This window comes from Mauremys mutica, chromosome 11, assembly GCF_020497125.1.
Source record: "Mauremys mutica isolate MM-2020 ecotype Southern chromosome 11, ASM2049712v1, whole genome shotgun sequence".
In the NCBI taxonomy this organism is placed as follows: domain Eukaryota; kingdom Metazoa; phylum Chordata; order Testudines; family Geoemydidae; genus Mauremys; species Mauremys mutica.
Genome location: NC_059082.1, coordinates 39,259,532 through 39,282,541, shown reverse-complemented (window position 1 = coordinate 39,282,541; position 23,010 = coordinate 39,259,532). Strand labels below are relative to the sequence as shown.

General features: G+C 53.3%; 1 protein-coding gene across 1 annotated transcript; it reads right to left on the bottom strand.

Moving 5' to 3' along the window:
• Positions 1-1,220: 1,220 nt before the first annotated feature.
• LOC123344757 (COMM domain-containing protein 4-like) lies at positions 1,221-10,565 on the bottom strand. Its single transcript, XM_044981240.1, has 8 exons — positions 10,394-10,565; positions 8,722-8,793; positions 7,979-8,044; positions 6,973-7,012; positions 4,744-4,863; positions 4,116-4,196; positions 3,138-3,314; positions 1,221-2,862 (listed from the first exon to the last, which is right to left on the bottom strand). The coding sequence occupies exons 1-8, from the start codon at positions 10,394-10,396 to the stop codon at positions 2,822-2,824; spliced, it is 600 nt and encodes a 199-aa protein (XP_044837175.1). The 5' UTR covers positions 10,397-10,565; the 3' UTR covers positions 1,221-2,821.
• Positions 10,566-23,010: the final 12,445 nt, after the last annotated feature.

The window sequence follows — 23,010 nt, the reverse complement described above, 5'->3', positions numbered from 1 at the left end:
GCAATTCGGCGGCGGGGAATCTGCTGCAACACATTGACCGCACTGCAGGCAGCACTACAGCCAGACTAGAGTTGGCTGCCATAGGCCACTTCCTACCCTCCGTTCTGGATCAGGGGCTGTCCTCCATCTCCCCTGGGGTAGGTGGCCAGCAGCAGTCCCGTCTGCTCCCCTGTGGACACAGGTTCCTCCAGAAGCAGGGCGTTTCTTGGCTTTGCAGTGAAGTCAGCAACCTGGAGAGAGCAGTATGCATCTGTCTCCCTCGCTATCTCAGCCCCAATTGAGCTGGATGCTTCGCCTTATATACTTCCTGTCCTGCCTATCCACTTCCGATGAGATGGGTATGGGTCTGGCTCTGCCCACCTGGACACAGACAGTAGTTCCTCCCCTTCTGGGTCAGAGGGAGGCCACACCACCTCACACTCACTGTTGGTAGCTCTCATGATAAATGCTTAAAGCCCCAGCTCCTGGAATCATATGATTCACAGCTTTCATAAAACAAAACAAAAAAAACCTGACTAAGTACATTTCTAACCCTCATGGTTGCTGAGATAATAATCAAAAACAGGAACTCTAAAGGCTCAAAAAGCAGAAAAAAAATAAAAATAAAACCCCAAGGTTTATTATTTTTGAGCCAATCTCATGATTTTGGTGGACTGATTCATGGTATGTGAACACTTGGGGTTGGCAGTGCTGGTCTCCCACAACCGCAGATGGGAAAACTGATGCACAGAGAGGCCGAGCTATTTGCCTGAGAACACAGAATCAGTGGCAGAGCCAGGAATAGAATCCCAAGCTCCTGCCCCTCTGGTTTACCTCCCCAGACCATGCTGCCTGTGATGGACAAACCAACCACCAAGAGACGATGGAAGGGGCAGAAGTGTAAGTCAAGACAAGAAAATGAGGATTAAAAATAACAAAATGGCTTTCGCCCCTCCCTCCAAGAAAAAATGTTACAAACGGATACCACATTTGGCCTTAGAAACTAAACTATTTCTTGTACCATTTTAACTGTATTGCCTTTCAATTAATGGAACATGGCCTTGTTCTTAACAATACAGGGCTGCCCTGGCCTCCGTTCAGCAATTTACCAAATGTAGTTCAGAGTCTGCAGTTAAAATGATTACCCACTTCACTGCCTTCAGGCTATGCTGGCTTTGCTCTAAAGGAGCAACTGCATCATCCCCAAGCTGTGAAGTTCCTGTAAATCAGAGCCCTGAGCTATAGCTGGGAAAGGGGGTTAGCACAATAGGGCACCAGTGGCAGGGGCCAATCTAAACTGAGCACAACTTAAATGAGGTTAGCAAAACCCAACTGGTCCCTCGATGGCTGTTACCAGAGCTGTGCCCGGGGCAAGGGCTGGACTAGCCAGGGTTGTTACGAGACAAGGCTGGGGTGAGTGAATAGTTTACGGACTTTGTCTACCCTAGCTCTGGTTTCTGCAGAGGTCAGGACTGAAGGAGCAGGGAGGGTGGATGTGAGACATTGACAGAGCTGCAGGGGGTGGGAATAGGTTATAGAGCACCTGCCCATATGATGAATTTTGTCTGTGGCATCAATCCCTCCCTTTCAAATAGGGAAGATTTACTCCAGTTATTTAAAGACACGTCTCTGCTCCCGGTCTGAGGGTGTCAGAAATGAGGGTGCAGGGGTGACAAGGGAGGCAGCGATGCAAATTAAAAATGCTCCTGCGGGGCGCTGTCTTTGTTAACCACATGGCTTTACTGGATCCCGCTGGCAAAATAGGAAACATCACAAATAACTGGCTTCGTGTGCCAAGGCCAACCGAAAACGCATGGAGAGATTCACAGATGCACGTTCCTGCTGATCCTTTATTCCATGAACTGAGCTGCCCTGGAAAAGGTGGTAGGAGCATGGGGGGAAGGAAAGACAGAAAAGCTGCATTTATCCCCCAGGGAGGGGGCTCCTTTAAAGGAAGTGGAAAGAACAGAGGCAAAGTGCTTTTTAGGGGAGGGAGGCGGGGGAGCAAGAAGGGACTAGCGAACGCTCCATCGCGTTTCGGCTGATGAAACTTTCCGACCTCTTATGTACAACTGGCAGAGTCACCCCAGCCCCAGGCATCCTGGATTGCTGCAGGAGTTCAGTCAGCGGGTGATGTGGAGCTGGCCTACCCGCAGCATTTGGTGGGCTGCAGCGCGCTAGTCTCCAGAAGAGACATGGGAGCCCAAGTGCCTGCCCTGGAGTAGGCACAGGAGACAATTCAGGCAGAAGCAAAAGGACAGATCAGCTCCCTGCAGCTGTTCAGGAACAGAGCCACCACCAAAGGGCTGGGCAGGGACGTCAGGGTCTCTCACTGTTAAAGCAGCCTCCAGCCGGCAGGCCTGGGTGTTCTTCGGAGGCGTGTGTGTTACACGGTGGCACGGCTCATGGGTTTGGACGCCTTTGTTATGGGAACCCCGAGCAGAAGCTGGTCTCGAGGTGGAGATCTCATTAGCAGATGCAGAAGCCACCAAGCTCCCATCCACCATTGCTCTGGGGACAGATCCTGGGGTGGGGCTCCTGGAAGCACAAGGGCTTGTGGGCAGGATGGAGGAGGGGCGGGCAGGAGGCTTCACAGCAAGAGAGCTGGAGAGGGGGCGAGGGGGACAGTAGCCAGGAAGAGTGGGAAGAGCAGTCGTCAGTTTCAGCTGCAGGGGTCTGAGAAGGGAGGAGAGAGCCCAGTCCAACCTCTGCCCAGGCGGTGTCTGCGGCTGTGTGCAGCAAGGGGCTTCCCCAGCGGAGGAACCACACCCACCAGACTCTCCGACGGGCCGCAGCACAATCAGCCGGCTCCTTCCACGCTCGCTGCCGTCCTCCCGGCTCCTCAGCTGAGAGTTTTCATCATGGCGTGGGCCTGTCTCAGCTCTGAAAGTGGAAGAGGAGACGCAAACAACCAATGGGGCACAGTGACCTGGATCTCAGCAGGGGGCGCTGCAGCCAGTTGCCAATTCACCAGTCACAGCAGGGCAGAGAATAACCTCTGCGCTGTGAGCAGGAACAGAGAAATGACATGACATGGAGACAGCCGATCTCTGCCTCGGCCAGTAGGGAGAGCAGCGGGGACACAGGAGAGGAAGCACCAGCCGGCAGGGCGGGGACGAGGCGAGCAATTCCAAGCTGCCCATCTGCCATCTACTCACCTGCCAGTAAGACCCGGAACTTCTCTGCAGACACGGTCATGGCAAAGGGCTCCGTCACGCCTCGGTCCCCGTCTCGCACGGTGAACTTCAGGTGCACAAGGGGCTCATTGACCTGCTGGAGCTCACTGGAGCTGAGCGTCTGATCCACCCTCCAGGACACAGAGTCCAGATGGTTCACTGAGGACAGAGGTAGAGCCAGTCTCAGGTTTGCGCTGTCAGTGTAAAACTCTCTCTCTATGCACAAGCCGGCGATATGGATTTGAGAAGCATTTTTCAAAAGCATTAAGCGGCTTCACCCAGCCCTGAAATGCAGCCACCTCTGGTGTGTGCAACACAGCAACTGTCTTACTGGCCCACAGCGACAATGTAAGACATTACAGGAAGGAAATGTCTCCAGTTGAAATACCAATGGAGTTTAGGTCAGTGGAGTGGAGCCCTCCGAGATGGAGCGTGGCTGCGATAACACAGCTAACACCCCTCGTTGCAAAGATTCCCATGAGTCCAAGTGCTTAGCACCGCCTCAGCTGTGTCTCTCTTTATGGCCAAGAAAGATAATGCAGAAGGCAGAGCACTGCCTAGTGCATCACCTGCCCTACTCCCTGTTGCACTTGGATTGTCCTGGAGGTGAACTAACCTGGCCAGATCCTAACCTGTCGGGCTGGCAAGGTCACAGCCCAAGGGGGTCAAACAACAGGGTTCTGGTCCCAGCTCCTGGTCATCCCCTCGGTTACTGCGGAAAACCCATCCGCTCTCAGCAAACTCTGATCCTATCCAACAGTCCTCAGGAGCAAGTTCTTCTCAGGAAGTCCCAGAGGAGAATGGCTGAGAAAGTCCTATTGAACTTCCATCCATGGACACAGGGGAACAGCTAGAGGGGTGGGGGCAGTGGGTGCCAGCCTGTATCCCTGCTGAAGGACCATCTCCCATCCGCTGCCTGGAGCAGTGTCAGGTTTGCACAGCCGGAGGGGGAACACTTACATCTCAGGCTGCGTGTCCTCAGGCTGTCCTGCAGGGGGCTCTGTTTCTCCTCGTAGGACCGGCACAATCCTGTGGCATGCTCTACAAAACAAGGAGACCAAGAAACCACCCACCAAAGAGCATCAGATCGGTCCCTGCACAACACGACTCTGGTTCCAATGGGCTCAGAAGGGACCCTGGCTGCAAACTGCTGAGCTGGCCCGTTTAGCAGGGGGACTCTAGCAGGATGCTGACATTGGGGCGCATGTGGGATAATGGGGGATGATGGTACCGTGGGGCATTTCAGTCAGAAGACGGCCTAGCTACTGCTCCAAAGTCTTTCCTGCTGGTTGACACAGCGAGTTCTAACTTCTCACTGATGGGAGAGTGCGGGAGACACACAACCCAGCAGCCTCCTCCCCCAGAGAGCCAACGTACTGAAGTCCACACAGTGCTGGAGCAAGGGTGGAAGGACACAGTTATCCAGGGTTACAGCCTGGTGCATGGGGTAGACAGACTCTGCTCTGCTCCCCGGCGCCCTCCCCTGGCTGACATCGCACAAGACAGTCAGGCTGCTGCTACTGACCCCAAGGCTCCGCAGTGCGCTGCAGCCCTCTCCGAGGGACCCATCCCCTGGCACTTCCCCTACCTTTGGGCAGCCCCAGCTGTTGCAGCTCGCTGGACAGAGAGTCGCTGCCTACGCTGTGTTTGGCTGCACTGGAGAGGATGAAGCTGAGCACGGCAATAGTGGCCTTCACGTCCCCGGACTCTGGAGAGAGGAGAAACCTTTGGGACTCTGCCTGGCAGCAGGGCTCTTCCCTGCAGGGAGGCAGCTTTGACAGACCCATACAATTGACATAGGATCCAACAGCCCTTGCTGTGGCCTGCCCTTTGCAGTTCATCGTCTGCAAGAGACTAGAGAGGGTGCTCGGACAGACGCCACCTCGCACTGGGCCACGAGGGGCAGCAGGGAAACAGGCAGAAAGAGCTGGGCTCATTGTCACCAAGCTGGGTAAGAAGCAGTGATGGGCAGGGGACTGTGTGTGTGTTGGGGAGGGGGGAGCAGATCTGGATTTAGAAACTGCCAGTGATGGAGAGCACTTGGGCAGTTGTTCCAATGGTAAATGACCCTGTTAAAACACCTTATTTCCAGTCTGAGGGCTTGGCTACACTGGAGAGTTGCAGCACTGCAACTTACACACTGTCCACACTTGCAAGGCACATACAGCGCTGCATCTCCCTGGCTGCAGCACTGGCTGTACTCCTGCTCTGCCTCGGGTATAACTATTGCAGCGCTGGTGATGCAGCGCTGCTCTACCAGTGTGGCCACCAAAAGCACTGTAATTGGCCTCCAGAATTTTCCCATAATGCTTTTAACTAAAGAACTCTCTTTGTTTTGTTATGATACCTCTCTTTGTTTTGTTGTGAACTCAGGGCTCCTGGAAGTGCTTATCTAAAAAACAAACACAGCTCCTGTTTGCTGTGAATGAGGCAGGCAGGGGGATGAATGTCCACAGCTAGTGTTTGCTTTAGGAGAGAAACAGCATGGTGGGGGTGGGGGAGTCCGTCGGAGCAGCTGCTTATCTGGTCTGCAGGCCATTTGTATTTAAGAGTGAATGAGGGGTCGGGGAAATGGTCAGAATTTGCAAGGCAGGGAGCTGACACAGTATCGGCTCCAAAAATCCACTCTCTCTCTCTCTCCCCCCCGCCCCCACGGTCCCTGTCACACTCCACCCCACCCCCCCTTTTGAAAAGCAGGTTGCAGCCACTTGAATGCTGGGATAGCTGCCCATAATGCACCACTCCCAACACCGCTGCAAATGCTGCAAATGTGGCCACACTGCAGCGCTGGTAGCTATCACTGTGGCCACACTCCAGCGCTTTCCCTACACAGCTGTATGAAGACAGCTGTAACTCCCAGCGCTGCACATCTGCAAGTGTAGCCAAGCCCTCAGTTTGTCTAGCTTCAACTTCCAGCCATTGGCTCATGTTAGACATCTGTCTGCTAGACTGAAGAGCCCATTATCAGCTGTTTGTTCCCCATGTAGGTACTTACAGGCTCCCATCAAGTCTCCCCTTAACCTTCTCTTTGTGACGCTAACCTGGCTGAGTTCCTGGGACCCCTCCCCTCCCCTCCCCATTGCCACACTAAGACAGCAAGTTCTTCAGGGCCGGGACGGGGACTGTTTGGGCAGCACCTGGGAAGTTTGGATTGCTACTGTGATCACCACAATCACCAGGCCCGGGGCACTTCCACACACTCGGGAAATGGTGTCTCTTCCCCCCCCCCCCCGACGCAAGGCCCAGAACCACCCAAAATATAAAGCCAGGGCAGTGTTTGGGGTGAGAAGGGGGAACTCATCAGGCTGCTGATTAGCAGCATCTCCCCCCAACAGAACAGGGGCAAGGACCCTGGGAGATTAGCAGGGCTCCTGTGCTTGCTCACGAGCAGAGCGTGCGGTCGGTTTCCAATGGCTGGGCATTAACTCTTCAGGCCTTCACTGCTTCAGGACGTGCCTCTCCACTCGTGACCCCAGCCAGTAACGCTTTTCAGGCAATGCGGCTAACAAAACCGAGCCCAGCGCCCATAAACGCTGCAGGTAAAATGTTCTCAGGCCAGGCACTGGGGTGTGGAATGGGCCAGGGGGGAGGTAAGAGTCAGCCAAAGCCTGGCCTAGCATCTCAAAGCCACCAGCTTGCCGCAGCCTCCCTGCCGTAAGCACAGACAGAGGAATGGCAGTTCTAGTAATGAAGCCAGCAAAGCTCCCTGGAAGGCGGGTGAGGCAAAGAGCCAAATCCACCGTGACGGCCTCACGGACAGCACTAGAGGAGCCCAGGCTACGGACACTCAATAGCTCTGAAAAGGAACAACACTCACCAAACTTGGCATCCGACGTTAGCTTCAGGATCTTTTCATACTGCAAGAGAAGAGCAACACCCAGGTCCATCAGCCCCAGGGGACCCCGCTCCCAGTGCTCACGGCACGGTGCAGAATGATCACTGAGCCCTCGCTGAGCAGATCCCCCATGGGGCAAGCAGAGCCAGGGTAAGGCCAACACTCCACAAGGGGCGTCTGGTTTCGGGTGCACTTGGAGTCAATAGGAGCGGTGGGGGCTCAGCACTTCTGAGTAACGGGGCCGAGGTGTCTCAAGGGGGGGCCCAAATTACTAGAAGCTGCTGGATTTAGCCTAAGTAACTTGCCCAAGGCTACATGGGTGATCGGGACTAGGACTCCTGGGTTCCTGGCTCCCACTAGCCCAAGCTGCCTTCACAATGGGGGGGTACAGGATGGGCCATTCCCACTGGCTGCTAGTGCTCCAGGCGTGTCCTACAGGGAACCTCCATGATCCAAACAGCGGGCAGCTGCTGTCTGCGATGGGCGTTACAAATGGCGCAGCCCCATGTCCCTGAGCGGCCAAACCCCTTTGCTGGGAGACCTCAAGGGAATCCGCATTGTCAACCACCGGCCACTCCCCTAGCGATGGCAGGGCCAATGGGTGGATGAGGTGAAGCAGACCACACAGGACCCTTAGAGAAACAGACACTAATACTTACTAGTAAGTACTTAGCAGCCATACGGGCCTTTCCACCAGCAGATCTCCCCAATGGGGGAGTGTCACTGGCCTTATTTTACAGGTAGGGACACAGGCTTTAGGCATCCTGCCCAAGATCAGTGGCAGAGCTGGGACTAGAACCCAGGTGTCCTGATTCCCACTCTGAACCCCCCCCCACACACACACACTCCACCGCACTGCCTGCCCTGAGGCCGGCCAGCTCGACATGGCCCACGCCACTCAGCCCAGGGGAGGGGAGACTTAGTCTCTGCGATCACTGGATCCCTGCTCAGCAGGGCTGAACGTGGGAGAAGAACGTCCTGCACTTACATCAATCCCCTCTCCCTGCAGGTCCTTGAGCACCTGGCCACAGATGAGCTTCAGTTTCACCGAGGACTGGAAAGGAGAGAGCAAGAAAATAAAACCCCATCGCAGCGCTGGGCCCGGCGGGCACTGACTGGCAGGAGTCTGAACTCCCCTCAAAACACACGCTCTCTGCCACATCAGGGGGACCCATTTCAACCTTGCCTGGCCTGCCCCAGCCAAACAGTCACTGGTTTGGGTTGTTTAAAAACTCGCTTCTCTGCCACTTTGGGGAACACCATGGTTTGGATTCCACAGAGAGAATCCCTGAGCTTTGGATGCAACGGTCAGGCTAAAGCCCCAGCCAGCTCTTGTGCTGCACTGAGTGTATTGCTCGAGGCCTCAATCAAAGCCTGTTCTATGTTCCTGAGCCTCTCCCCGCTCTCTTAGGGAAGCCCGGTCAGCCAGAGACAGGCACAGAGCTCATGCCAGTCGCTCAGGGACCTGAGCTCTCCCCCTTCACCAGATACTCTGAGTCCCAGAGCTCAGATCGGGATGCATCACTCAGATATTCCCATTGCTCCCCCAGGCCGTAGATACCCCTCTTGACAGCCAAGGCTTCGTGCTGATTGTCTGATTTCACAGCACCCGATACCATCTCGGGGGGGGGGGGGGGTTAATAGCAAAAATGGCTCAGACCCCAGGGTACCAGGCACCGGGTAAGATCCAGAAGAAAATAGAGAAAGAGAAAGCTAAAGCTTCCACTTAACTATTTTGGCCAAGGTGCTGATTTCGGCCAGGACCCAGTCGGGACAGTCCAAGTCTCCGCAGAACCGGAACCTCTGGAAGGAGAAGATTGGGGGCCGTTAGGACCCAGGCGGCCTTTGGGCCAGGGGACGTCAGCGGTAGAGTGTCCTTTGCAGGGCAGCCCAGCTCTTCTTGCCAGAGCAGGGGAATCCTCATTTCCCACCGTTATTGCTGCCCTGCCCCCGCACTGCACCAGAAGAGCCGCCCCTAGATTTCTCTCCTCTCTGGGTACTTGGCTGCCCTCATCTCCGGTCTCTGCTCTTGCTGAGCCTGCTAAGGAGTTGGATGGCAGCTGGGTCGATCCGGAGCTGTACAAATAACTCTCCTCCTCAGGCCCTGGGTCCCCACTGTATAACGCCCCTGCGAACTCAGGCACAGCGGCTCCATGCACAGAGGTCATCAGCCTTTGGAGCAAGCTCCTGGGGAGAACGACCGGATGCAGCTGGCCAAGCTCAGCCCTGGCACGAGGGGATACAACTGCCCTGAATTCAATAGGCTTCTCCCGCGGGCTGAACTGGGCCCAGAGTCTGAGAGAGAGACACTTATCCCCAGAGAAGGAAAGAGATGGATGGGGCTGGGGTGTGCCCAGAGGGATCAGTCTGACGAAGGGGTGGGGTGAAGGTGGGGCAAAGGTGGGGCAGGGCAGATGGCCCCTTCCTGTTCCTAATAGCTACCAGTTAGGCCGCAGCTTCAGCAGTTTAACCCAGCAAACACTAGTACAGACCATGAGCCTGCATCCTGGAGCAGCTGCTTTATACCCGCTGCAGTTACATAGCGAGAGCAAGGGCACAAGTCCCTGGCGTCCCATGTGTACAGGTCCACAGGCTACAGAACCAGGCATAAGCCTCTCAGAGCCGGGGGCAGATGTCTGGGTTGAGGGGAGCAGGACAGCCGATCCCCCCCACACACAGGTGTTTAACATTATCATGGCTATGAAATTATCCGTTCCATGCCCACTCGTTCCCCTGCACATCCAGTATTGATGCCTTTATTACTCCCTGCTTTAGAAACACAGGTGCTGCTACAGCAACAGCCCATCATGACCAGCATCCGGCCCCCAGCCCTGGCCAGAGCTGGCTGCTTTGGAGGAAAGATGCATTACAAGTTTTCACTTGCCCCATCCTGCCGTGCAACACTTTGGGGGTGGGGGTGAGGCAGGGAAGGCAGCGTTTCCTTCCTGACCCCTGCAGGCTACTGGCCTGCACCCTAAGCATGAGATTCATTTACCCTGAGCACACTTAACTAGGAGAGGTATTAGAACTCAAAGGGCTGCCCCTGTGGGTTCCCTGGGCCAATTACCTACTGTGCAAAGGGGCAGCTCGTTCTGTTTGCTCCAGCTCCTTCCCGGGGCCCCACTGATCTCAGGTCACTGGAGGGAGGGAGCAGTTTTTAAGCCAGACCCGTCACAATATTTAACACACACACACACACACCCCCGATGCACGTGTTAGAAAGCTGGTGACACTGGCCTGGCTAATCCCAAGCACTGGGCTAGCAACGGGGAGTCCTCAGCCATGGCTCCAGCTGTTACCCGGAGTCCCTGCTGCCCCGGGGACACAGCTCTGCATCGCCCCAGGCCCCCAAATCCCAGCAAAGCACTAACACCCCCCAGCCATGCACCGCGCCTGCGCTCACCATGGTTTCCTGCTCTCTCTGCAACGCCTGACCACGCCCACGGCAGGGCCGGAACCCATCAGCTGATCTCGGAGCGCGGTCAGCTGATCACAGACCTCCCGACGCTGCAGCCTGTCAGCCGCTCGCTGAGCCGAGTCAGCTGAGCGCAGATGTAGTGACGCTTCAGCCGTGGAGCCGGCTGGCTTATTGCACAGACTGAGGCTCAGCCGCGGGCAGCTCTTCTCTGCCTCCAGCAGGGGGCGGCAGAGGCCTTCAGCTCGGGTTCGCAGGAGTGCTATTCTCAGCTGCGAAGCAAACACTGTACCTTGCTTCTGCCCCCAGGGCTACCCTGAAAGGGAGGTCAGTGACTGAGCAACTGGATGTCCACTGGCCTGTTAACCCTGATAGCTAAGGTAGCTGCGGCCCCCTGCTGTACAGGATGTTAGCATCTCATGCTCATAATGTATTTGTCCTCACAATATTCCTCAGACCCATAGGTGCTGGTGCTGGGGGTGCAGCCACACGCCCTGGCTTGAAGTGGTTCCCTTTATATACAGGGTTTACAGTTGGGTTCAGTGGCTCTCAGCACCCCCACTATATAAATTGTTCCAGCACCCCTGCTCAGAGGGAGGGAAGTACATAGCACAGAAGAGGCACTGAGGCAGAGAGACTAAGGGCTTGTCTACACTACGAAAAATAGGTCAAATTGACCTGTAGCCTCCGATTTTACAAAATCGATGGTGTATGTCCCCACTATGCACATTCCATCTGCGGCACGCATCCCCACTACCATGGGTAGCACTGACTCACGGAGCGATGCACTGTGGGCAGCTATCCCACAGTTCCTGCTACCGATTGGAATTCTGGGTTAGGCTTGTCAGGGACTCTAACCCCAACAGCGAAGTTCGTTGTCTGACCGCAGAGAGACAGGCAACACCAGCAAGGTCCGATCAAAAGTTCTTTATTGACAAGTGCACGTGTCAGTAAAAGAACAGCTCGTATCCGAAGAGAACCAGCCGCCCCTTTACAGCTTAGTATTAGCTTATATAGACAGTTTTATTACATCATAGATCATTCACTTGAGCAACCCACCCCCTTTGTCTAACAACTAGAAATTAGACACCTTTTAATATATACGCATGCCTAGTCTCTACAATATTGAATTGTTAATATCTTAACAAGCGCCAAAAGTTAGGAATGTTAGGGAGTTAAAGTTAGAGTCAGAACTGTGGGATAGTGTTTCTTATCAGTTCTTCAAACACTGTGTCTAACATAACACAGCTGGTACCAGCCCCTCACTTATCTCACTTTTTCCCAGGGCTTTGTGAGACAATGCTGCTTCTCAGTATTTTTCCACGCTGGGATTACCCAGAAACCTCTGTTAGCCTGACTTCAGTCAGGTTGGCATAACTGGTTTTGTGCTACATCTTTATTCAGGCCTAACAGGCTCCCACTGCCTGATGGGACAAAAACATTTTCATGAAGTGTTTTGGGTACATATTGTCAACCTCCCATGATGCACCTGGTTCCTACCTTCCTCCCTCCCTTCTTGAAAGCAATGGCAAACAATCATTTTCGGGCCGCAGATGCCATAGCACAGCAAGCATGGACCTCACTCATCTGTACACTGTTGTTGTGAGCATCACAAACACCATGCACATCGTCCTGCAGTATTTGCAGAGCCTAGCCAGGAGCAGCCGCGCAGAAGAATGTGATGCCAGGCAAATAGCCGTGTTGGAAGCCATGGAACGGAGCAATTTGCACATACTGGCAATGACAGCCAGGCTTGTTGACACAGTGGAATACCACTTCTAAGCCAGGGAAACAAGCACAGACTGGTGGGACCGCATTGTGATGCGGGTATGGGATGATTCCCAGTGGCTGCATAACTTTCGAATGCATAAGGCCACTTTCATGTGTTAAAGTTAGACTCAGGACTTACAGTTTGTCAGACCACTTTGTTTTATTAGCACAGCGCTTTGCTAATAACACCCAGATAATATGAGCACCATGCAAGACACAAACTATCTTATTTATACAGATAAAAGGGCGAGAATTTAACAAGATAACAAAGGAAGCAGAATCTGATCAGTTTATCTAGGCTAGGCATGCATATCTTATTTTCTTACTAACTATTACCGATTTTCTGTTAATGTTTCGCCATTAGCACCATTGTTTATGCCTAATGCTTCTTTTCCTGGCACCTGTATTTCAACATTTCTTATTTCTGCTTAAAGGTACATACAACATTTCTTTAATCCATTTTTATTTTTACAATATAATTTATTCTACTTTCACACATGGAACTTTGCGAATTGCTTTCCCCAACCCTGAAGCACAGAAATACCAAAATGAGACCTGCTCTGACAGTTGAGAAGCGAGTGGCGATAGCCCTGTGGAAGCTTGCAACACCAGATTCCCGATTGACCTGTAGCAATCAGTTTGGAGTGGGTAAATCTACCATGGGGGCTGCTGTGATCCAAGTAGCCAGGGCAATCAGTTCACTTGTGCTAAGAAGGGTAGTGACTCTGGGAAACGTGAAGGACATAGGGAACCTCATTGTGGCAAAGCCATCCACTAACTGTGGTGGGGCAATAGACGGAACTCACATCCCTATCTGGGCACCAGACCACCTTGCCAAAGAGTACATAAACTGGAAGGGGTACTTCTCAATGGTGTTGCAAGTGCTAGTGGATCACAGGGGCCGTTTCACCCACATCAACATGGGATGGTCAGGAAAGGTACATGACAAGTGCATCTTTAGGAACTCCAGTCTCTTCAGAAAGCTGCAAGAAGGAACTTCCTTCCCAGACCAGAAAATTACCATTGATGATGTTGAAATGCCAATAGTTATCCTTGGAGACCCAGCCTACCCCTTGCTCCCATGGCTCATGAAGCCATACACAGGCAGCCTGGACAGCAGTAAGGAGTAGTTCAACCATAGGCTGAGCAAGTGCAGAATGGTGGTAGAATGTGCCTATGGACATCTAAAGGGGTGCTGGCGTGGTTTACTCACTAGGTTAAATCTCAGCAAAAGCAATATTCCTATTGTTGTTGCTGCATGCTGGGTACTCCATAATATCTGTGAAAGTAAGGGGGGAAAGTTTCTGGCGGGGTGGGGGTTGAGGCAGATCACCTGGCTGCCAATTATGAGCAGCCAGACACCAGGGCAATAAGAAGAGCACATCGAGGCGCATTACATCTCTGAGAGGCTTTGAAAACCAGTTTCATGAATGATCCATCACTGATGTGACAGTTCTGTGTGTTTTTCCTTACCAACCTGCCCCCTTTTTTGCATGTACTGCCCTGTAAACTAAACCCCCACCAACCACAGTGTGCACAGTGAATAAAGATCAGAGGGGTAGCCGTGTTAGTCTGGTTCTGTAGAAGCAGCAAAGAATCCTGTGGCACCTTATAGACTAACAGACGTTTTGCAGCATGAGCTTTCGTGGGTGAATACCCACTTCTTGCATCCGAAGAAGTGGGTATTCACCCACGAAAGCTCATGCTGCAAAACGTCTGTTAGTCTATAAGGTGCCACAGGATTCTTTGCTGCTTCTAGTGAATAAAGAGCCTCTTGTCCTCAATTCATGCATTTTTATTATGCTAACAAACACTGAACAGAGACAGCAATGAATAGCAAAGATAACCAGGGTCTAAGGGCCTGATAACACAGGGAAGGAGGGGCAAGGACACATAGCTTATTACAATTGCACTGTCTAGTAATCAAACCTGTAGGAATGGGAGCCTTCTGCTCCATGAACCATCCCCTGGAGTTGAGTTCAAGGAGCTTCTCCCTCCCCCCCCCCTGCATTCTAGGACGTCTGGGAGAGGAGGATATGGTACTTGGTGAGGAGGGCAGCTGGTTCATCACTGGGTGCAGCAGGACTCTAAGGTCTAGCTGCCTTTCCTGCACCTTAACCAGATGCCTCAACATGTCTGTTTGCTCCCCCATAAGCTGCAACATCTCTTGCGTGTTACACTCTTGTTCCCTGCATGCTTTCCTGCCCTCTTGGTCAGTGCACATGCTCTCCAATAGCAGCCTCCATGCATTCAGCTGGGCCCTGTCAGCCTTGGAGGAACGCATCAAATCACAGAACATGTCTTCCCTTGTCGGCTTTTTTCACCTTCTAATCTGGGCCAGCCTTTGTGCTGGAGTGGAGGAAGCACCCAGAGAACACATTGCAGCTGCAAGGAAAAGCATACATTGTTGAAAACAAAAGGTGAACTGTTGCAATGAATGAAACAATTCACAGCAGTAAATACATTCCCTGAGGTACTCAGCCAAATTTTGTGTTATAAAAGAAGAGCCTGCCGGTAAGGTACAACACATGGCAGCGCGCTGGGCAGCAGATTTCGGTTTGCAGGCAGGCATGGTGAGCACACAAGAAAGGGCAGGTTGTGTCAGGGCACACCTGGGGAAATTTTTTACTGTGGAAACTCTTGGCACATAAACGGGCTTTTCTGGAGATCACCCTTTGCGTGGCTGCACTGGCCACCACTGTATCCCAATTGTTTACCTCATATTAAACATCAACCACAATTGCATTTAACCCCTATAATGTTATTACAAGGTGCCTTCCTCGCCAACACAGTCCCCGCACCAGTGGGTCCTGGGAGGGGATCGGCTCCAGAATTAGGTCCTGGCTGTCATGGAAAACGGATCCTCCACTTGCCTGCTGTGCATTCTCCTCCTCTTCTTCTTCCTCATCAACAATGTTCTCCTCGTTGTTGGTTGCTTGGGGCCCCTGGGAGGTATCCACGGAGAGTGTTGGGATACTGGTGGGGTCCCTGCCTAGAATCGCATGCAGATGCTCATAGAAGCTGCATGTCTGTGCCTCAGCACCAAAGTGACTGTTCGCTTCCCTTGTCTTCTGGTACGCTTGCCTGAGCTACCTTATTTGTGTAAGGGGACTGTTGCCCCCTTACTAACATTCAGTGGGGGTGTTTTGGTTGCTAGCTCCCAGCACTAAAAGGGGAAGGATCGATGGCAAATCAGGACCCTGAGACTGACACAGGAACAGCTCTGCGTGTGCTAAGAGTACCTGAAGAAGATCATGTGGACTTCATAGAGGAGCACCTCAAGGGCCAGGCCAAGGCCACAGTAAAGTTCATGGCAGTGGCAGACAAGAAAGATGTGGAAAAGGTATTTGAACTCCTTCTAGAAGTGTATGGAGACAAGGTACCTGTTGGAACCCGACTAAAGGAGTTCTTTGAGAGAAAGCAGGAGCCTGGTGAAACTGACCGGGCATACGCATACGACCTCCAGGAGAGAATGAGTAAAGTGGAGCGGCGAGACCCTCAACGAGTTCCAGACCCAGATACAGTTCTGAAAGAGCAGTTGGTGTTGGGGCTTCGTGATGCCTCCCTCCGACGTGAAATGAAAAGGAGGTTTAAAGAAGAGCCCAGTAAGAAGTTCCATCAACTCATGCAGGCTGCCATTATGTGGTCAGAAGAAGAGGAAGTTCCTGTGGCAGAGACAGCCAAGCCTAACCCCCGTACACGAAGTGAGGGCCTAGTGAATGCAGCTGCTGGGGAAAAGGCCCTGTCCCAAACAGAGCTAACATTGGATAGCTTAAGTGAAGCTGTCCAAAAACTGATAGTCCAACAGGGGGAAATGCTGAAAGTGATGACCGAGTTGATGAAAGAAAAAAATCCCATTAGTATGCCAAAGTATCCAAGGGCACCGGGATCCCGAAGAGCCCCACTGAAGGATGAGCTGGGAAGATACATTTGTTACACTTGTGACAGGCCAGGACATACTAGCCGAGAATGTTCACTGAGAAGGAGAACAGAGTCCCAGGCACTCGAAACCAATGGGGCACCAGGAGTGAGTGGTCCATCTAGAGTAGAAGGCCAAGCAGTAGCAGAAGGATTCCTAGGCCTGTCCTTGGTGGAAAATCCCTCTGCATACAGTGAGAGGAACGTGGTCAGTGCCAGCATATCTAGCGACTTCTGTAAGCGAGCATTTGGAGACTGTCTAACTGCTGAAGTATGTATAGCAGGGGTGAAGACCAGATGTTTGTTAGATACTGGCTCAGAAGTCACCACCATTACAGAGTCGCATTTTAAAAAATATTTGAAGGACAAGGACCTGACCATGCACAGCACACGGTTTGTACGTCTAACAGCTGTTAATGGACTGGCAATCCCAGTGGTGGGGTGCCTTGAAGCAGACATAGAGTATATGGGCCAAACGCTGCCAGGAAAATGCATCTTCATCCTGAAAGACAAAGCCTCGAAAGGGAGCCATATGGGAGAAGTCGTCCCAGGGATTCTAGGAATGAACATCATTAGTGAGCTGAAGGAGCTACTCTTACCAGGAGAAGGAACCAGGAGGATGAACTGTCACGAGAACTCTACGAAGAATGCTGTGCTGAGTAGAGTACTGGCTCGAGCGGAGAGGCAGAGTCATTCCCTGGGCCCCACAAGGCATACTGGAAATGTTAAAGTGGGCAGAAAACGGAAGACCATTATTCCTCCGTGGAAAGGGAAGATCCTTGATGAACACCGCTGTGTACCAGAAAATGAGCTGCAGGTGATGAGCGAGAAGGGAGGACGAGTTACCTTTCTTCAAGAAAGATGTGATGGGAGACTGCCAGTTCCTGTTCAAGTGGCACGCCAAGGGCTGGTTCCTGCACATGTGGCTAACATAAGGGCGTTGCCAGAGAAGCATCAAGAAGTCTTTTCTAAGGATGAGGTGACCAATTATGATGACCAAGTCAAAGGTCACCATGACAGGCTGAAGATAGCCTGGAAAGTTGCTCTCAGTACAACTAAAGACACAGCCCAAAGTAGGAAAAGGACTTATGATCGCAAGTCCAGTGGGGCTCTCATCCGATCTGGTGACTGTGCACCAGTTCGTAGCAGTAGACGCCGGAGATGTAATAAAATACAGGACAAATGGAAGCCAAATCCCCACACTGTGGTCACCCACAACAATCCCGAACTGCCAGTGTACGCTAACCAGCTGAACAAGGAGGTGCAGAGCGAGTAGTACATAGGGACCAGCTAAAGCGTTGGACTATTAATCTGACCAGGGCTCGTAGGAGGCATAGTGCAGAATTTCCCGAGGAGACTGAAACCAATGGGGTAAACCCAAACCCTAATGAGAATGGGAAGATCCCTCAAACTGACCCAGTATTACCCGAGGATAGGGAAACAGAAAATATGGGTAACGAACCACCAGTCTTAAGAAGGTCCCAGAGGGCTAATAAAGGTGTACTTCCTGTTAGACTTAGAGATAATTATGTTATTGGTTCTATGTAGTGTGTTGATTAATATTGTTATGTATAGTATTAAGAAGTAGATGTGGAGTGTTAACGATGTTGAATGTTCTTTTCGTAATTGTTAATGGGTTTTTAATATAATATGATGTGGATATATGTTGTTTTTATTGGGCGCGGATGTGAATATTGTGGCTGTGGCAGAATTTTAGCAGGGGGGAATGTAAGGGGACTGTTGCCCCCTTACTAACATTCAGTGGGGGTGTTTTGGTTGCTAGCTCCCAGCACTAAAAGGGGAAGGATCGATGGCAAATCAGGACCCTGAGACTGACAGTCCCCAGGAACAATGGCAAGAGGCTAATGCTCCAGGTCAGCCTGATTGACAGGGCGGGCCGGCTAATCAAGGAGACAGAAGGCCAGGGTGGGCCCCGTCCTCCGTGTGAGCAGGAATGTGCCTGGAGTCAGATGGAGTGGGGCCGAGCTAAGGAGAGAGCGGGGCCCCAAGCTAAGCTGATGGGAGCGGAGCTGCAGCCCAAAAAGCCAGAGCACGGCCCAGAGAGAGCAGCCCTGCCCTGGGAGCAGAGCTGTAGCAACCAGAGCCAGAGGGGCCAGACAAGCAGCCCAGGAAGCAGATGAGAGCTCAGAGCAGAGTCACAGAAGCAGCCTGCAGAGCAGCCCTGCCCTGGGAGCAGAGTGGTAGCAACTGGAGCCAGAGAGGCCAGAGAAGCAGTCCAGGGAGCTGAAGTCAGAGCAGCAGCAGCCGCCGTGCTGAGGCAGAGTGGAGCTGGAGCTGGAGCAGGGGCAGTCTGGAGCTGAGTGCGGTGAGCTGCTGGGCAGAGCGAGGGGGACCCCGGGCAGTGGGCCCAGCGCAGGGAGATACCTCAGCCAAGAGGCCCTGCAGGCCAGACTGGGAGGGGGATTGTAACCCTGACAGGGCGGGGGTGACGCTGGAGAGAAGGGTCCTGCCACCCAGAGCCTGAGAGTGTGTGGCCACCGCCGGAACAAGTGTCCGACCTGCAGCGTCCCTGCAGCACAGCCAGGGCCTGAGAAGGAGGCCTGGGACCTACAAGGAGCAGGCTGTGAACTGCCCTGACCTTTCAGAGACACTGTTTGTGATGTTCCCTGCCACAGAGCAGAGTGATGTGTTTCCTGTAACCTTTCCCATTTTTCCTTATTCTTTTTTTAAAATTAAGTGTTAATTAAATAACTTGTATTTGCTTTAAATTGTATGATGTGATCAGTGGGTCAGGGATGTGCGCAGTGCAGAGAGAGTACCCCAGAGTGGGGACACCCTAGCCCCTGTCCTAGGTGACCACAGCAGGGTTGGGGGTCGAGCCCCCTAGGAATCCTGGGCCCAGCCTTGTTGGGGTTACGAGGACTCTGCCAGACAGGAGAGTGGAAGGGGAGTCCTCAAGGGCAGGGAGGCCTCTGGGTAAAGGAAGTGGGAGCGAGGACTCAGATCCTTTCGCTAGCCCACTTCACCGGGGTAGTGCAGAAGCCAGGAAAGTTCCCCACAATAGCGGGACCATTCCCCCGCTTACATTTGTACCCAGCGCTGCTGTGTGTCCCTGGTGTAGCCTTTCCCCCACATGCCCTGTGCGATTTTGGCATAGATATCAGCATTTCTTCTGCTGGTTTGGAGCTCTGCCTGCACAGACTCTGCTCCCCACAGAACAATCAGATCCAGTGTCTCCTGTACGCAGGGCTGGCGCTTCCATTAGGCGACCCTAGGCGGTTGCCTAGGGTGCCAGGATTCGGGGGCAGCATTTTGTGCGCTCCCCATGAGGCGCACAGGAGCTTCCGGTTCCACTCCCATTGTGCCGCTGAGAAGGACCTTCTGCCGATGTGCCGCGGAAAACAGCAGCAGGCAATTGAGCAGCTCAATGACTGCCGCTGTCACTTGCGGCATATCGGCGGAGGGTCCTTCTTCGGCGGCGCGACGGGAGTGGAACCGGAAGCTCCCGCGCGCCCCGTGGGGAGCACACAAAATGCCACTCCCCGAATTCTGCCTAGGGCACCAGAAACCCTGGCCCCGCTCCTGCCTGTATGCTCCATGCTGGAGCGCGTTTGCATACATGGTCAGCTGTGGTGGTGAGCTCTCCATGCTACTCAAACAGGAAATGAAATTCAAAAGTTCCTGGGGCTTTTCCTGTTTACCTGGCTGAAGTGGAGTGGAGTTGAAAGTGCTGTCCAGAGTGGACACATTGGAGCACTCTGGGACACCTCCCGGAGGCCAAAAAAGTCAAAATACACAGTGCTGTGTCTACACTACCCTAATTTGACCCAGGAAGGTCGAATCTAGTGCTACTCCTCTCATTGAGGTGGAGTACAGGTGTTGATTTTAAAAGGTCAGCAGGAAGGGCTCTGTAGTGTAGACAAGAACATTATAAATTCGACCTAATGTGGGGAATGTTGATTTAACGACATTGTGTAGACCAGCCCTAAGGTCCAGATCCTGAAAGCTACTTTGACTCCTGCCTTCCCTTGATTTAAATTCAATGGAAGTTGGGAGTCTAAATATCTTTGAGGATCTGGGACTAAGTGACTTGCCCAGAGCAGGGCAGGGCAGAGATGGGATGGGACCCCCCAACTCCCAACAGCAGAGCCCCTTGGAGGAAGGCACATCTGCTCTGGAAGCCAGTGTCTGCCAGGGCTGTCCCGAGGCAGCGAGCTGGGCCTGGAACAAAAGGCAGCAGAAAAACCATTCCATGGGCCACCTTTCCCCGGAGAACTCCCCAGCCCCACTCTGGACGCAGCTGAGAAGAGCTCAGCTCACTGGGTTGGGGCAGAGCAGGTGGATGCTGAGCTTTACTGAAAATCCGGCCCTGCTTATCTGACCTTTGTCACCATAGGAACCCAGTGCCTCACAGTCACTAATGGATACTCCCCTCCCAACACCCCTCCAGGCAGGGACATGCTATCCCCATGTGGGATAGCAACATGGGGCTCCTGGGAAACAAAGCCCCACTCTGAAATGCAGCTCCCTACTGCGCACCCTGCCTCTCCCAGGGAGGCTCCTGAAGGGGACTAAAGGTGTTTTCCGAAGAGCCCACAGGTCTGACCTCCCGCCTCCCTGGCTCATGGGAGAGTCTGAGATACAGCTAAAGGGGTCACTTCCTTCCTCGCCCATTCACTAGTGGGAACATCTCCCTCAGGAAGGCAGCAGGCTGCTCAGTGCTCTTCATTTACTCTGCACCGATGGCAGAGTCACCTGGCAGCTCAGGCAGGGACTGGCTGCAGTTTGTGCCTACAAGAAAAGGTCCCAGAGTAAGACAGGCCAAAGCTGGAGTAGCAGCTGCTGCGCATAACCCCACCAGCACCGCAGGCTCCACAGCTGCTGGAAGAGGAAAGCCAGGGTTCGAACTGGAACTGAGAACTTCTGCTGCATCCCTGGCACTTACACATCCCACAATAGGGAGGTCACTCTGCTTCATGCATTAGCAGACACTGCAGCTGGAGCAGTGGGAGTTGTGTTTGTGCAGCACAGAGGGCTCTGGGGTGGTGCTGCCTAGTATGATGGCCAGCAATTGCTTTATAATTCCTCCTGCAGAACTGTTGATCATAGACCACCACTTGGTGCACCAGCCTAGTTGTGATGGGCTGGGGCAGGTATTCAGTGGAAAACCCCCTGACTCTGGTTGTGCCGCTTCCCTCTTCAACCCCCACTGTTATGAATAATTCCCCCCACCCTGCCCCAGGATGAGACTTCAGGATTTTTCCCAGGTGGGTGGAAGCTCCCAGTCCTCCACCAACAGAGATGCAGCTTCATAACACAATGCAGAAAGCTCTCCAAGGTGCATGCAGGTCAGTCACCAGATACCATGTGATGCTGCCTGCATTGCTTCCTGTCGGTCTTCTAGGAGATCCTTGGACCCTTGCTAGGCATCAAGGATTAATAGGGGTCCTACCACAACATGATCCTCTGCTACCCTCACTGAGGAGTCACCTGTGTTGGGATACAAGACTGTTACCAAAAGTCCATTAATATTTCATTAGATACACCCTCCCCCACTCACTTTGGGATGAGGACCCCTTAAAATGGCGGGTCAGTTTGACCAAGCCAGCCTCTGTTCTTCAGGTCAAAGGTTATATCCTGCCTTCCTACATAAGTTGGGTGGGGATCACAGAAACCTACATGCCTGGGGGCCACATCTCTCTGGAAGCATCTCCCTGGCCCACTGTCCCCAGGGCTGCCTCTCCTGGACTCTCCTCCAAGCCAGGGGTTCTCAACCTTTTTCTTTCTCATTCCCCCCCCCCATGCTATAAAAACTTCATGGCCCATCTGTGCCACAACAACTGTTTTCTGCATATAAAGGCCAGGATCAGCATGAGGGGGTAGCAAGCAAGGCAATTGCCTGGGACCCCACACCACAGGGGACCCCATGAAGCTAAGTTGCTCAGGCTTCAGCCGTAGGTGGTAGGGCTCAGGGCCCCAGGCTTCAGCCCCATGTGGTGGGGCTTTGGCTTTCTGCCCTGGGCCCCAGCATGTCTAATGCCAGCCCTGCTTGGTGGACCCCCAAAACCTGCTTGCAGGCCCATAGGTGCCGACTCCGTGGGTGCTCCAGGGCTGGAGCACCCATGGAAAAAAACCCCATGGCAGCTCCCTGTGGCCCCGCCCCTCTGCTCCAGCTCACCTCCGCCTCCTCCGCAAGCCCGCCCCCACTTCCTGCTTCTCCTCCTTCCCAGCGCTTGCACCGATTCGCGGAGCAGGGAGGGAGGGGGGAGGAGGGGGAACGCGGCACGCTGGAGGAAGCGGGGCCAGGGCAGAGATTTGGGGAAGAGATCCAATAGGGGCAGTGAGGGGCAGAGCAGGGGTGGAGGAGTCTGTGGCTCAACCCTGGGAGAGAGGCAGTGGCCTTGTCTTCTATCAAAGCAGACACTGTGGCAGATGTGCTGCTGACCATTTTCAGCCGAGTGGGGTTCCCCAAGGAAGTCTTGACAGACCAAGGATCCAACTTCATGTCAGCCCTGCTCCGGTGCTTGTGGGAGAAATGTGGGGTCTGGCACACCTGGGCCTCACATATCACCCCCAGTCCAATGGGCTGGTGGAGAGGTTCAATGGAACTCTAAAGATGATGCTGAAAACCTTTATGAACCAGCACACGCAGGATTTATGAACCAGCACACGCAGGATTTACCTCAGCTGCTGTTCGCATACAGGGAGGTGCCCCAGGAGTCTACCGGGTTTTCGCCTTTTGAACTGTTATGAGAGATGAATGGGAGGGGAAGGCCACTCCAGATGGAGAATCAGTGGTGGAGTATGTCCTGACCTTCCGAGAAAGGCTTGCTGAGCTCATGGGTCTGGCCAAGGAGAATTTGGCCAAAGCCCAGAGGAAACAGACGGTCTGGTATGACTGCACAGTTTAGGCCCGCGCCTACACCACCGGGGATCAGGTGATGGTTCTCATCCCC